Here is a 16,637-nt window from a genome sequence, read left to right on the forward strand (position 1 = left end):
CTAATTCTAGCACTCTGTGCTTTGGATCTCACACCCCTCCAGTCATGAGACTTTGGTTCAAACTGACCACTCTGGGGTATCTCTGCCTCTACTCAATCTTACTATTTTTCTGTTAAAGATGCATCGAACTCCCACTTAAAGGCCATCTCAGGAAAACCTTTACTTTTCGCTCTGTTGCCTTTTTCAAATATTATCCCATTTGTCCTCTCCATTGCGTAAGAAAGCAAAATGCAACTAAGAGAAGTCTGTGATGTAAAACTGCCCATCTTCTTTTTCTCATATTCTTTCCCTTAACCTTAAATCTGACTTCTGTCACAATTACTTAGGTCGTTGTCCCTCTAAAGTCACCTATTCTTATAGCAGTCTTACATCTTTTCTTCATTACCTATTTATTGACGTTAATTTCATACATATATACATATGAATATGTACATATATGAATATACATAAACATGTACCCACACACAAATTACATATAGATACACATACACACACTATATACATATGTATATATATATATGTGTGTGTATATATATATACATACATATATATATATATACATATATACATACATATATATACATATATATATATACATGTATATATACATGTATATATACATGTATATATACATGTATATGTATATATATATATATGTATGTATATATGTATATATATATTCATGATCCAGGAACGGGTTCATTTTCCTGGATTTCCCTTCTACCTGTATGATCATGTTTAATGGGTCCACTTTTTCCTACAGGTATTCCTATGGCTCAGTTTTGACTCTCTACGCTTTTCCTCTATATACATTCCCCTGAAGGGCTAATTCAGTCTTAAGGTTTCAAATGTTAGCCAAAAGACCATGTTTTTTGAGGATTTGCTTTATTTTCATTTATATTAAAAGTATAACCCCATGATTTTATCCAAGTTTATATAAAGTAGAAATTAATTGTACTTGTTTTTATTTTTGATGCAATAAATCATATTTATTTATATTATATAAATTATAATTTTTAATATAATATATAATTATTATATATTATATATATTATATATAATATAATATAATTTTTAATTATAATTTAAGTTTTTTTAATGTTTACTTATTTTTGAGAGAGAGAGACAGAGCATGAGTGAGGGAGGGGCAGAGAGAGAGGGACACAGAATCTTTAGCAGGCTCCAGGCTCTGAGCTGTCAGCACAGAGCCGGATGCGAGGCTCGAACTCACAAACTGTGAGACCATGACCTGAGCCGAAGTCAGAAGCTCAATGGACTGAGCCACCCAGGTACTCGTATTTTTAATCATAATTTAAACTTTATTAAGTGCTAACTTAATCCCTGTTCTCTCATCTCTCACCTTAGGATACAACATATAAACTCTTAATGTCTCAATTTTCTCATCTCTAAGGGAGAAATAATGATACTTGTTCTATATATATCAAAGGAATTTGGGGAGGTTTAGATGACATAGTATGTGCAAAACTCTTGAAGAATTACAAAGCACTTTGTTAATGTAATTATTATGAATGCTTTTGGCAATTTATATATACCTCTATTATGCTGGCACCACCTTTTTCTTTTTCATTAATTAACCATTCCAGGTCCTTTTCAAAGTCATCTTCATATTCTCCACTTTCTTTTGAGTCCATATCTTTATTTTCATCCATTTTCTGTTTGTTATAGAATAATGCTGTGAGATTTAAAAAGATAAGGTATATGTTATGTCCACTTTAGGGGTAGAGTGGAGTATGGAGATTAATGTAATAGACTAACCAACACATAGAAACACAAAGCATGGAACGTTCAGAATAAACATATATCTGTATACCCTGAAAGAGAGGCCTTCAATGGCCAGACATTTTCTAGATGTACCACTCTAAAAACCACCCCCCTCCACCCAATTCCTGAAACCCTCATTTACAAGGAGCCTAAAAAAAGGGGGATAAGAAGACTATCTGAGGCTTAGAGAAGGATTTTCCACATCCCCTGCCAATCGTTAAAACTCCTTGCCCAGGTCAGAGCAGATGACTCAGCTTTTAAGTCATACTCATTAACGTTGTCTAATGTTCAAATGAAAACAAATACAGGTTTCCTCAGCTCTCTGAAAGCAGAGTATTCCAAGGAAAGCCAACATGGCATAAAGCAAAGAAGCAATTACAGTTTCATAAAAGCAAAAATCCTCTTCAGATTTCATTCAGGGAACAAAAACAGGTACAAATGTGGGTCTTTTGTCAAAGAGAAGTGTAAAGCAAACTTTCAAATGTGGAGGAGACCTGAATATCACTTCCTATCCTCAATTTTTTAATCCTTCTACTAGTTTATAGGGCATGGTTATAATTTGTGATCTGAGAGCTTTCAATTAAGTAACATTTGATTTTCAACTACAGTAAATGTTAATTTCCACAGAAGTCAAACTGTTTTAAACTCTATGAAATATATTTTTCATTAAAAAAAAAAGCAAAAACAAATGTGATGTCTAATACTATCCAGTAACAGTGATAAATAAATAGGTCAGGTGAAAGTTAATGTTTATGAAATGGTGTATAAATTAAGTCATTTTTTTTAATTTTATTTTTGAGACAGAGAGAGCCAGAGCAAGAACGGGGGGGGGGGGGGGGCAGAGAGAGAGGGAGACACAGAACCAGAAGCAGGGTCCAGGCTCTGAGCCATGAGCCCAGAGCCCAACGCGGGGCTCGAACTCATGGACCATGAGATCGTGACCTGAGCCGAAGTCGGACACCCAACTGACTGAGCCACCCAGGCGCCCCTAAATTAAGTCATTTTTAAGAGAACAAAGCTCAAGTTATCTACAAATTGAGGTCAGTTCCTAGCCCTGCTATATAGTTTTGTCTATAATTTTTCAAACAAAAGCAGCAAATAAATCTTCACCTATGTGTCTGTATATGCATGTGAACATACCATATATATGTGTATATATGTACAGTTTTGATGAAACTTTGTTGAACACCTACAATATTCCTATATACATTCCCATAAAGATTATAAAACAGACCTATGCCCCTGAGGTGTTTCCGGTATGGTACAGAACACAAACACAAACAAAACCCAGAAATTTTAAATAAATGTAGATTTAAAAAAATAAAAAAGTAAAGAATTATGGAAGACAGAATAAAAAAGCAATGAACTCAGTCTAAAATTGGAAATACCAAGGAAAGCTGAGATGGGCTTTGAATACTGAGTACAAGAGGTTACTAGTTATTTCAGACAAAGAGAACAGCACGAGAAAGAGCAAACAAACATGGAAGTGCATGCAATTGTCCAGGGTGACCTGAACATAATGTGTTCCTGAAGAAGAATATGGAAGGAGGGAGAAGGGGTCAGTCTGATGTCTGATTATCTGTTCAAAAAACAGGGTTGAGGGAAAACTGTTCATGTAGATCTAATTGTCATAAATGTAGAAATATATAACAATCATCTGCACATTTTCCACTATTAAATAAAAACAGAAGGAGAAGTGCTCTCTAAATGTACTAGAATTTTAGGTCCAGTTTCAAAAGAACTATAGAAATCTCATCTTCAGGGTCCCAAACACGTGGGACCCTGTTTGTATACCTGTTTCTATACCTATGAGCCATCTCTTGTGCCTGTAGCAAGACTAAGTTGCCTAAAACCCTTTCTGGAGGCAGAAAGTACCGATGTCAAGAACATATTTCTTTAGGATCTAAAATGAGAGAGATTTTGCCTGAATTAATAAACTACCCACAAGCTTCGTTTCGGCCACTGGCTTCACTTTACTATCTGTGAACCTTTGACTCGATCACCTAACCTCGTGCCACTTTTACTAAAGGGAGATGAGATATACATGATTTTCCTTCCAACATTGCCCAAAAAAGCATGTGGGAGAACACCTTCCCACTAGTTGCACAAGCACTAGCTAAGTGAAGAGGTGAGGCTTTTCAATACTGTGTGTGAAAAACATTTTAATAGGTTTTACTGAACAGTAGGTTCCAGTGAGTTAAAAGGATGATGGGGACACCCAACATATACACCAACTGCAAGCCTGAGACTATGGGTGAGACACACAGAAGCGTGAAGCACCCTCTCCAGTTTCCTGGGCTGCACTGTAAAGGACAAAAGACAAGCTGGAACACATTCAGAGGCTAGCAAACCAGGAGGAAGAGGCATTAAAGAGAAGGAAGGGAAGAAGGGAGGCTATGAGAGTAATGCCTGAAAACCAGACGCTGAGGAATGCCTTAGGAATATTATCCTAAAGAAAAGAAAACACAAAAGTCATGACACGTGCTTTACATTATCCAAATGGCTGCTGGCTGGAGGAAGACTGGACTTGCCTAACTTCAAACAGTGAAACTAGTGTCAGGGGCTGGAAACAGGGATATGTTTCGGCAATTTAAAACAGAATTTACATTGCAAACTTGTCCTGAAGAGAAGTGAGCAGCCTATTAGAAGTGCTTCATTCCCTGTCAATGACAAGGTGCTTCGGCAAAAACTGTTGAGCTGGGGGACCCCTAAGATTTATTTTAAACTTTTTATAAGCTGCAAATTAGCAAATAACTGCCAACTCATGAAAAGCACGAGAATTTAAAAGGAAATGCACAGAATCATGATAAACTTAATCAAAAACAAGTGATCGGGGCCTTTTAAATCCAAGACTTAAAAACTTCTGGTCTGGGGGCGCCTGGGTGGCTCAGTTGGTTAAGCGTCTGACTTCGGCTCAGGTCATGATCTCACGGTCTGTGAGTTCGAGCCCCGCGTCAGGCTCTGTGCTGACAGCTCAGAGCCTGGAGCCTGTTTCAGATTCTGTGTCTCCCTCTCTCTCTGCCCCTCCCCTGTTCACGCTCTGTCTCTCTCTGTCTCAAAAATAAATAAACATTTAAAAAAAAAAATTAAAAAAAAAAAAACTTCTGGTCTGTTTCAGTTCAATGTCCGCCTGCCTTAGCATAGTGTTTGGTATTGATTGGTACCCTTCCCCTTCTCAAGATAAAGTTAGTTTTAGGTACATGAATGCAAATCATTCAATCTAATTATTCAACTGGATAATTACAACTATTTCCAATGTATTAGTTGGATTACAATTCCTTCTAGATACTTATTTCTTTTAAACTAAGAATACAGAACGGACTTACTTAAAGAACTCAAAGTAAGGTTTCAGTAATTTGTAAAGCAAAGGTTGAGAGCAATAATATTTTGAGGTAACCTAGGGAAACCAAACCAATGCTTTGGAGTGAATTTATCTACCACTGGCTGGCCGCAAGACAGGCTAACTCACCTCAACTGTTATGCCTAACTATCTACTAATTGAAAGTAAGGGTGCCATGGATGATTAGAACACACTAAAACTCACTGTGATCCAAAATACTTATAGAAACAATACTGTCTTTCACAGTCACAAGTGCCTTAGGATAATCCGCTTTCTTTTCAGACCAGGGATCTTGGCATTTATTTATTAAGATGTTTAGGTTACATAACTAATTGTTAGACTAAAATTTCTATGGAACTCTCCAGTGCTCTCCTTTAATTTTGTAATAAACACAGCTCTGAATTTGTAAACAAATAGTTGCCTGAGGACTTTGGTAGCTGTGCTTTATTATTTACAACGAATTTCACCCATGTGAAAGCTCAAATTTAAAACTAACAGGATCAGCATAATCGATAAAAATAAAATGAAAAAATCAAACATACTAGGTGTTATTAAATCGTACTATTATGCAAGAATTGAAAAGAGAAAAAGCCACAGTTTGAAGTGACTCTAAGAAGAAAATGAAGGTGCATTAAATTTGTACCGCCGTTCTTTTCCTGTCTCTTCAAAAACCTCATGGCTGGTTGCCAAGTAAACAAAGAACGTAAATCATAAATTCTTGTTACCAAGTCCCTTAAGCCTTTTTCAAATGCGTCACAGGATATCCAATCCCCTTCAGTTGTTTTAATCATCATCCCCAGGGCACTGGCCATATGCTACACAGTCAACATACTGGAACAAAAACACATTTTACACAAACTGAATCCCTCACACTTACTCCTTGTGAGTTTCACACATTTACATTTCAATGTTTATCAGCAGTAAAAATCTCTGTGTGGCTTGAGTAAGAACCACCCTCTTAATAGGTTAACTGTAATAAGAGACAGAAATTAATTCCTTCCTCCTGGGTGTCTGCTAAATCCCCTGTGGGTATGTGACTGCAGATCCTTTAATGTGAGTCTAAGCTAAGTCTATATGTATACGCTTTTGACAACTTTCTTTCGGGATTCAGACCTTCGAAAATAGTTTAATTCATTGACCCCAGCCTTATCTCATAGCCCGTTAAACACATGCTTGTTTAAAATCGAAGAGCATCGAAAGAATGTCAGAGACAACCCGTTTTAATACAAAGTAAGTACTTAAGCAAAAGCTAACCCCTAAGTACACCATGAGACCACCTGGCCCATTCTCCCTGCTGCCTCCTTCTCAACTGAATTTTAAAATTCTTAAATTCATGCTCTGTCACCAAGTATGACAATTAAGTAGTATTTTACAAACATTAGGTGGTAAGTTTAATTTGTATCCAGGGTCCCCAGGTACCATCGACTAAATGAATACCCGAGCCTCTTCATGGAAGCTACCGTTTCAGGAATGACTTTTTTTCTCCTGGGGAGGAGAACTTTGAGCGGGGTAAGAAAATGACAAAAATGGAGGGGGGGGGGGGTTCCCTCATACAAAGCCAAGCAAGGTGCTGCCAGACTTCCCCCTCGGGCTCGCCGGACCCGGGACTCGCCCGCATCAGAAGCCCAAAGGAAGGCTCTTCGCTCCCTTCTTCTAAGCACTTTTCCTCCCAGACGTCCCAGACGTTTGACCCCCGTCCCCTCTATAAATATCTCCCACCATAAAAATCTCCGCATCATCCTTCCCTTCTCTCCCTCTGGTTCCCCTCCTGCCTGTGTGAGATGCAGCGGCTGGGGTCACAGAGATGGCCGGGGGAGTTCTCCTCTCCTCCTCTTTCTAAGCTCTGACAGACAGTGAGGCGAGGGAGACCCCGGCACCTGCTCCCACGGCGGCCAGGACCCAGGTGCCATAGCAACGGCGCGTCTCCGCGTCCTCCATCCGGGCCTCTCTTCCTACGAGGGCGCGGTGGACCGGCGCAGGCGCAGACGGCAGCCTGAGAACACCTGCTCCCCCAGGCGCGCTTTCCCCGGGCCTGCCTGAGACCTGTCGGGCTGCGGTTTCCAAGGAGACAACCGAGCTCTGCACGCTCCACGCGCAGGTTTCCAAGGCGCGAGTCAGAGTTGGCGAAGGATCGCTTTCTTGGCTGTGACTTTTCCCGCGTGGAGTTGTCTCTCGCCAAATACGGATGTTTTTAGAGCGATTTCTGGAGGTACATGTCTGTGTGTTATTTTCTTCGCGTTATCCAAGTCATTTCAGTTTTCACTACTAGGTAAGCGGATTGCTAATTAGCTACCAGATTCTTTTCCTGGAAGCTTCAGCAACCGCACCGCGAATGAAAAACACATCCTTTTGCACCCAAAAGAGTGGTCAAAGGATGCTTGCTCCAGGTTTCAAGAATGTGAGAATGGTCAACTAGGATATTCTCAAATCCTCCTTAAAGATCGACTTCATGTATAAAAGGGAGGCAAAGTGAACTTTTGATTGCAGTGACAAATGACAAGATTTTAGAAACTGGCCATTCCCTGCCAGAAACAAACAGGGAGAAATGAAAGTACTTCCTCAGTACACTCCATAATTTTCAGATTCTTTTTTATTATTAGGATGTGTAATGTATATTTATTTGCTTGATGTTTATTTATTTTTGAGAGAGAGAGCACAAGCAGAGGAGGGGCAGAGAGAGGGGGACAGAGGACCTGAAACCCCAGTGACAACGGCAAGCCCCATGTGGCGCTTGAACTCACAGACCAGAAGATCATGACCTGAGCGGAAGTCAGGTGTTCAGCCAACTGAGCCACCCAGGTGCCCCTAATGTTAGTCTATTCTGAGAGAGAGAGAGAGAGTGTGTGCGTGAGAAGAGGAGAGGCGGAGAAAGAGGGAGAGAGAAAATTCCAAGCAGGCTCCGTGCAGAGCCAGTCATGGCGCTTGATCTCTCAAACCGGAGAGATGGTGACCTGAGCAGAAATCAAGAATCGGAAGCTTCGTGAACTTTGCTACCCAGGCACCTCTGTTTATTATCAGAATGTTTATCACCTGGTATAGTGGAGAGCATCTTTTCTTCAAAGAGGGGCATGTAGAATTGAGTTTTAAAGTATTCTCCAAATTGTAAACTAAGTAAAAAATAAAAAAGATTTTAAGGTTAAAATGGATTACAATATTTACTGTGTTTCTTAGCTGCAATGTGTAACTCATAGTTCCAGATTTAATGTTTCTCCTGCTGCAGGACTTCGATCTTAGGCCAAACACTTGAAAAAGATAAAATATAAAATTATTGACTGTTTAAGGTGGAAGGAATTTTAGTTAAATCTCCTTTAATGAAGGGGCCCCTGGGTGGCTCAATCGGTTAAGCACTCAGCTTCAGCTCAGGTCATGATCTCACAGTTCGTGAGCTTGAGCCCCTCATAGGGCTCTGTGCTGACAGCTCCGAGCCTGGATCCTGCTTCGGATTTTGTGTCTCCCTCTCTCTCTGCCCCTCCCCTGCTCACGCTCTGTCCTCTCTCTTTCTCTCTCAAAAATAAATAAACATTTGTTTTTAAATCTCCTTTAATAAGTATGGAATTACTACCAAAGCTACATCTAGGTAACATCTAGGTTTCAGAACTCCTAATTTAATACTTTTCCCGCTGGTCCTCCCAAATATTTGTAAATGTTTTTTACAAATGTAATGGATATAGCACCCAAAAAGTGGAAACAACTCAAATGTCTATCAAGTGATGAAAGCATAAATAAAATGTAGTGATAAACCTGAGCTCCTAAAAAAGATCTATTTCACTAGCATCTATGAAAGAAAGCAGAGAAATAATAGGTTTTCAATAATTAATTTCATTCAATATTTCCTGCTGAGTGCCTTGCTTACAGGTCTGCTGGGAGGTGAATAATTTCTAATCTATGCATGAAGGAGCTCATAGTCTGAAAAAAAGGAGTCGGGCTTTAAAGAAAGGGAACACAGTGTGATACACAAGGTACAGATATAGCTCAAAACTGGAGATCAATTAGGAAAAGGTGATGACAAAGAGTCCTTTGCGAAGTGTTGACATTAGAGCTGACTTTTGAAGAATGAAAAGAATTGCACAAGGGTGGGGCATTATACACAGAGAAGTCAGCATTTGCGAGGGCATGGGGGCATCAACTTGTTTATTCCAGGATCGTTATGTAATTCAGAATTGCTGGCAGCATAAGATGAAATCTGTCCTTCGTTGCCCGTGGCAGCCTCTGAGATATTGTAAGCATGTTATGAAAACCACTGAAGTATGATCTGTGAACAGGCATTTCCATTAAAACTAATAGCATCTTTGGGTAAGTTAAGTGTATCCTTCATTTCTTCTAACTGTGACTTCCTTAAAGAAGAGACTGAGTTTTAGGTATTTCTGTATACTTAGCAGAACTGGCATTTAAGTGGCTAGTAAATATTTATTGAGTTGACATAACTCAGTAAATGAGCTAATTTTATTGTGAATAACCTTAATCATGTAACTGAATTCATAATTTCTTCCTACTACTTTATCAGCTCAGAGGTTATTGAAGGAATTAGTGTTTTGATGATCAAGGAGAAGGGAAGAATAAATTTCTAAAATGGGGCATTTTAGAAAGTGCAGACCTTTGGTAAATTAGGATAATCAGAGATACCATGAGACCATGAGAATACAGGACTGGCATATTAAGTGAGGAAGAAATGATGGAGGAATGCTAATGACACATTTGGCAAATTTTTTTACATTTTTAAACTTTTTTTTAATGTTTATTCATTTTTGAGAGACAGAGCTATTGAGTAGGGGAGGGGCAGATAGAGAGGGAGACACAGAATCTGAAGCAGGCTCCAGCCTCAGAGCTGTCAGCATGGAGCCCAACACGGGGCTCGAACTCACAAACCATGAGATCGTGACCTGAGCCAAAGTCGGACGCTTAACTGACTGAGCCACCCTGGCGCCCCACATTTGGCAGGTTCATAGAGTTCAGCAGGTCACTCTGCTCTCTCTCTCTCCATACGCATTTAAACAATCCCATTTACTATAGCATCAAAAAGAATAAAATACTTCAGAAGTTACTAAGGAAGTGAAAGATCTATATACTGAAAACTATAAGATATTGATGACAGAAATGGAAGGAAACATGAATGAATAGAAAGATCTTCCATGTTCATGGAAGAATATTTTTTTTAATTTTTTTTAATGTTTATTTTTGAGAGAGAGAGAGACAGAGTGTGAATGGGGGAGGGGCAGAGAGAGAGGGTGACACAGAATCCAAAGCAGGCTCCAGGCTCTGAGCACAGAGCCTGACATGGGGCTTGAACTCACCAACTGTGAGATCATGACCTGAGCCGAAGTCGGACGCTTAACCGAATGAGCCACCCAGGTGCCCCTTCATGGATTGGAAGAATATTGCTAACATGTTCATACTATCCAAAGTAATCTACAGATTCAATACAATCCCTATCAAAATTCCAATAGGATTTTTCACAGAGAAAGGAAAATAGTCCTAAAATTCACATGAAACCACACAAGACCCCAAATAACCTAAACAGTCTTGAGAAAGAACAAAGCTATGGGCATCACACTCCCTGATACCAAACTATATTACAAAGCTATAGTAGTTGAAACAGTATGGTAATGGCACAAAAACAGAACCATACATCAATGGAACAGAATAGAGAGCCCAGAAATAAATCCATGCTATATGTTCAACCAATCTTTGACCATGGTGCCAAGGATACACAATGGGGAAAGGATTGTCTCTTCAATAAAAGGCTTTGGGTAAACTGGATATCCACATGCAAAAAAATAAAATTGGACCCTCATCTTACATCATATACAAAAATTAACCTGAAATGGATTGAAGACTTAAGTGTAAGACCTGAAACTGTAAAATTCCCAGAGGAAAACATAGTGAGTAAGCTCTTTGAAACTAGTTTTGGCAATGACTTTTTGGGGCATAACACCAAAAAAGCATAGGCCATGAAAGCAGAAATTAAAAAGTGGGACTGCATTAAACCAAAAACTTCTGCCCAGCAAAGGAAACCATCAACAAAATGAAGAGGCAACCTGTGGAATGAAAGAAAATATTTGCCATCCACATATCTGATAAGAGGCCAGTACCCAAAATGTATAAGGAAGGCATACAACTCGATAGCAAAAATACAAATAAAGAATCCAATTTTAAAATGGGCCAAGGACATATATAGACATTATTGCAAAGAAGACATACAGTGACCAATAGGTATATGAAAAGGTACTCAACATCACTAATCATCAATGCAAATCAAAACCATGATGATAGGCCACCTCACATCTGTTAGAATGGCTATTATCAAAAAGGCAAGAGATAATAAGTGTTGGTGAAGATGTGGAGAAAAGGGAACCTTTGAGCATTGTTGGTGGAAATGCAAACTGGTACAGCCACCGTGGAAAACAGTGTGGAGGTTCCTCAAAAAATTAAAAATAGAACTACCATATGACCCAGCAAAACCACACCTAGGAATATACCCAAAGGAAATGAAATCAGTATCTCAAAAAGATAGCTGCATTCCTATGTTCATTGCAGCATTATTCATAATAGCCAAGACATGGAAACGATCTGAGAGTCCATCAGAGGGTGAATAAGAAAGAAAAGTGTGATAAATACACATACATATGATGGAATATTTTTCAGCAATAAAAAGAAGGAAATTCTGCCATTTGTGACAACATGGATGAATCTGGAGGATATTATGCTGAGTGAAATAAGCCAGACAAAGAAAGACAAATTCTGCCTCACTTATATGTGGACTCTAACAAAGTTGAACTCATGGAACCAAAAAGTAGAACAGTGGTTGCCAGGGGCTGGAGAGTGAGGGGGAAATGGGGAGATATTTGTCAAAGGGCACAAACTTTCAGCTCTAAGATGAATAAGTTCTTGGGATCTGTATGGCATGATAACTATAATAAATAATAATGTACTGTATACTTGAAATTTTCTAGGAGAGTAGATTTTAGGTATTATCACAAAAACAAACAAAAAAAAAGTATATGAGGTGATAGATGTGTTAATTAACTTGATTGAGGTAATCATTTCTCTCTCTCTCTCCATGTACGTATATACCTACACATAAAATCATCACACTGTAAAACTTAAAAATCATGCTGTGCAAACTAAATACATACCATTTTTCTCACTTATATCCCAATATAGCTGGAAAAATAAATACAATCCTTTCCCTCTCCTCTCTGATGTAACTGCCCTCAGTCTGTCAATGACTACACAAGAAATGGGAGTTAAACAAATGTAGGAACAGGATGATTCAGGAAGAATCAGGTAGATAGAGAAAAGAAGTTGTCTGCTATCCAGGGCCTTTCACTTAACATGCCCTGTTCTTCTTAAAGTCTGAAAATGTTAAATATCAATGAATAACCGTATTTTCATCACAGGCAGTAGAAATGTGTTCAGAATTTATGATTCATTAGAGACTATGGGATTCTACAAACGTAAGATCCCTGTATAAGTGACCAGTGCCATATGTTTTCCCTCTCCACTTTTAATTTAATAATAGTTATAAGCTTAGGTTTTAAACGTGCATTCTGTAAAGAAGCCCAGAAATGGATAACACTCCTGCAGTCTTCAGTGGTTGGTCATCACAGGATACAAAGAAGTAACGAGCACACACTGTCGGCAAGAGACGAGCATCAAGTTGAGCAACTCTGTTTAAATAATGGACATTTTGAAGGAAGGCTTTGACTTAGATAAGCTGATATACAACTTAAGTAACCAAAGAAAAGGAGATTAAATAAGGGTCAAGAATTAGAAAGACGTGACCATACATGTCTCCTATAAAACTGTTCCAAGTAATATACTTTGCAGACAATACTCAGATTTGGCATAGTCATATTTTTTTTTTTCGACATTTATTTATTTTTGGGACAGAGAGAGACAGAGCATGAACGGGGGAGGGGCAGAGAGAGAGGGGGAGACACAGAATGGAAACAGGCTCCAGGCTCCGAGCCATCAGCCCAGAGCCCGACGCGGGGCTCGAACTCACGGACCGCGAGATCGTGACCTGGCTGAAGTCGGACGCTTAACCGACTGCGCCACCCAGGCGCCCCTGGCATAGTCATATTTTAAATCATTCAACAAATAAGTATTGAGCATTTATGCACCAGACACAGTTCTATGTACTCGGAATATATCGATGAACTATTACATTCCCTGGAAATCAGAGTTCCAATGACCTCAACCACCTAAAACCCATTTGTAGAAAGAAAGAAAGAAAGAAAGAGAGAAAGAGAGAGAGAGAAAGAGAGAAAGAGAGAAAGAGAGAGAGAGAGAGAGAGAGAGAGAGAGAGAGAGAGAGAGAAAGAGAGAAAGAAAGAAAGAAAAGAGAAAAAAGAAAAGAGAAAAGAAAAGAGAAAAGAAAAGAAAAGAAAAGAAAAGAAAAGAAAAGAAAAGAAAAGAAAAAAAGAAAAGAAAAGAAAAAAGCAAGTGCTGGGGCACCTGGGAGGCTCAGTCAGTTAAGCGTCCAACTCTTGATTTCCTCTCAGGTCACGATCTCACGGTTCATGACTTGGAGCCCTGCATCAGGCTCTATGCTGACAGTGCACATCCTGCTTGGGATTTTCTTTCTCTCCCTCTCTCTCTGCCTCTCTCTCTCTCTGTCTCTCAAAATAAATAAACATTAAAAATAAAAACAATTGAAAAGGAAAGTGCAAAAAGCTCGAAAGCAAAAATATAAGGCTATTACAGAGTTTGTGGGCTAAGTGTGAACAGTTTGTAGGAGACTCTCTCCTAGTAAGTGGGATATTTTTCTGAATTTTATATCTTTACATTCCATCGTTAATGCTACTCACTTGCAGAACACTTTATAGTTGTAATGTTTCACATACATGTTTTGAAATTGGTATGTTAACATCTAGATCTTTTTTAAGTTAAAAACTATTTGATAATATGGGGAATATTTTCTTTAGAGAGTCGAAAATTCGCTGTCTTCACGAAGCTCAACTTCCAGTAGAAAGAAGACAGTAAGAAACATACTAAATAAGTAAGTCTTATTATATGTTAGAAGGTGATAAATGCTATATAAACATAGATCAAACAAGAGGATCAGAAGTATAGGGGTGCATTCTGAAAGCGGGGTTGAACTTGTACATAAAGTAGTCCAGTAAACCTTATTGAGGTGACATTTGAAACTTTTCTTAGAATTACTTACAGATTTGGCATAGATTGACATCAGATATATCACTTAACTAGAAATAGCTATGATGAAAATATGACAAGTACCCCCCCCCCCCAATCAAGACTTTCTTTCTGTAACTGACTGTGATGAGTATGTCACACTGAAGACTGGGGCTCGAGTTTGCTTGTGACCTTCAGCAGCAGGACAAACACACTTTTAGCTTGTACACCAGCAATACATTCCTTAAACAGTCTAGTTTTTTTATTTTCCAAATTTTTATTTAAATTCTAGTTAGTTAACATAGAGTGTAATATTGGTTTCAGGAGTAGAATTCAGTGCTTCATCACTTACATATAACATCCAGTGCTCAACTCAACAAGTTCCCTCCTTTATACACATCACCCATTTAGCCCACTCCCCCACCCACCTCCCTCCATCAATGCTCAGTTTGTTCTCTATCATTAAAAGTCTCTTATGGTTTGTTTCCCTCTCTCTTTCCACTCCCATATGTTTATCCGTTTTGTTTCTTAAATTCCACATATGAATGAAATCATTTGTATTTGTCTTTTTCTGCCTGACTTATTTTGCTTAGCATAATACACTCTAGTTCCATCCGTGTCATTGCAAGTAGCAAGATTTCATTCCTTTTGATGGCCGAGTAATATTCCATTGTATATATATATGTTACATCTTCTTTATCCATTCATCTGTTGATGGACATATGGGCTCTCTCCATAGTTTGGCTATTGTTGATAATGCTGCTATAAATATCAGGGTGCATGTGCCCCTTTGAATCAGTGTTTTTATCCTTTGGATAAATACCTAGTAGTGCAATTGCTAGATCATAGGGTAATTCTATTTCTAACTTTGTGAGGAACATTCATTCTGTTTTCCAGAGTGTGTGCACCAGTTTGCATTCCCACCAACAGGTGTAAGAGGGTTCCCCTTTCTCCATACCCTCGCCAATACTTTGTAGTTTCTTGTGTTGTTAATTTTAGCCATTCTGACAGGAGTGAGGTGGTATCTCATCATGGTTTTGACTTGTACTTTCCTGATGATGAGTGATGTTGAGCATCTTTTCATGTGTCTGATAGCCATCTGGATGTCTTCTTTGGAAAAATGTCTATTCATGTCTTCTGCCCATTTTGTAACTGGATTGCTTACTTTTTGGGTGTTGAGTTTGATAAGTTCTTTGTAGATTTTGGATACTAACCCTTTATCAGATATGTCATTTGCAAATATCTTCTCCCATCCTGTAGGCTGCCTTTTCATTGTGTTGATTGTTTCCTTTGCTGTGCAGAAGCTTTTTATCTTGACGAGGTCCCAATAGTTCATGTTTGCTTTTGTTTCTCTTGCCTCCAGTGACATGTCTAGTAAGAAGTTGCTCTGGCCAAGGTCACAGACTTTGCTGCCTGTGTTCTCCTCTAGGTTTTTGATGGTTTCTTGTCTCACATTTAGGCCATTCATCCATTTTCAATTTATTTTTGCATATGGTGTAAAAAAAGTGGTCCAGTTTCATTCTTCTGTATGTCACTGTCCAGTTTTCCTAATGCCATTTGTGGAAGAGACTGTCTTGTTTCCATTGGATATTCTTCCCTGTTTTGTTGAAGATTAGTTGACTATGCTATTGTGGGACCACTTCTGGGTTTTCTATTCTGTTCCATTGATCTATGTGTCTATTTTTGAGCCAGTACCATACTGTCTTGATGACTACAGCTTTGTAATATAGCTTGAAGTCTGGAATCCTGATGCCTCCGGCTCTGCTTTTCTTTTTCAGGATTGCTTTGGCTATTTGGGGTCTTTTATGGTTTCTTGCAAATTTTAGGATTGACACTCTAATTTGAAAAAATGATTTACACTGTCATTATTTTTCTTTGTTCAGCAGCTTTGTTTAGCACTTGCTTCATGTGTTCAGTACTTTTGATGTATGCCCAACCCCCATGAGGCAGAAGTTTCAAGGATCTCCTGCTGTGAGGCTCTAACTTACTCAGTATGTGACTGAGAATCCTGTAATCAACCCTTAACTGGAGAAGGATATGATGGCAATAAATTATCACGGAAAAGAAAATGAATCAGAGGTTGGCCTTTCAGAAAAGCAGCAAATATAATTTACCTTTTAAATAGTTGACTGGAAAACTCTCCTTTTATAAGTGGTGTTTCATTGCTTAATAAATAATTATTGTTTGAAACTGTCTACCCATAAATGTTTGAACATCAGTGCCATTTGCTGAGCTATGCTGTCAGTCTCACTCTTTTCAGTGCAGTTTTAGAGTAGACACTTCACTTCCTTGACTCCCAGACATACATATTTAGTATGAAAAGCAAAAAATCATAAAATAAGGAAGCTCGACTGCAAAGCCTCTATTTAAAGTATACACA

General features: G+C 38.6%; 1 protein-coding gene and 1 long non-coding RNA gene across 12 annotated transcripts in view; one reads left to right on the forward strand and one right to left on the reverse strand.

The window, feature by feature from the left end:
* CCDC181 (coiled-coil domain containing 181) overlaps window positions 1–7,184 on the reverse strand; it is a 29,010-nt gene extending 21,826 nt beyond the window's left edge. For 2 of the 9 annotated variants that reach the window (XM_023248040.2, XM_045048424.1), the window contains exons 1-2: window positions 7,000–7,135; window positions 1,554–1,693 (exon numbers count right to left, since the gene is read on the reverse strand). In XM_023248040.2, the coding sequence (XP_023103808.2) occupies window positions 1,554–1,693; window positions 7,000–7,060 (201 nt within the window). In that variant the 5' untranslated portion in view covers window positions 7,061–7,135. Of the gene's footprint in view, window positions 1–1,553; window positions 1,694–5,999; window positions 6,791–6,841 lie in introns of those variants that run through there. The other 7 variants (XM_045048430.1, XM_045048425.1, XM_019821578.2 and 4 more) reach the window with 7 other exon arrangements.
* Window positions 7,185–7,194: 10 nt separating this feature from the next.
* LOC109495557 overlaps window positions 7,195–16,637 on the forward strand; it is a 51,595-nt gene continuing 42,152 nt past the window's right edge. The window contains exons 1-3 of one of the 3 annotated variants that reach the window (XR_006591421.1): window positions 7,221–7,331; window positions 9,263–9,415; window positions 14,050–14,123. This is a non-coding gene — a long non-coding RNA (uncharacterized LOC109495557). Of the gene's footprint in view, window positions 7,332–9,262; window positions 9,416–14,049; window positions 14,124–16,637 lie in introns of all 3 variants that reach the window. The other 2 variants (XR_002151017.2, XR_006591422.1) reach the window with 2 other exon arrangements.

This window comes from Felis catus, chromosome F1 (genome assembly GCF_018350175.1).
Source record: "Felis catus isolate Fca126 chromosome F1, F.catus_Fca126_mat1.0, whole genome shotgun sequence".
Classification (NCBI taxonomy): domain Eukaryota; kingdom Metazoa; phylum Chordata; class Mammalia; order Carnivora; family Felidae; genus Felis; species Felis catus.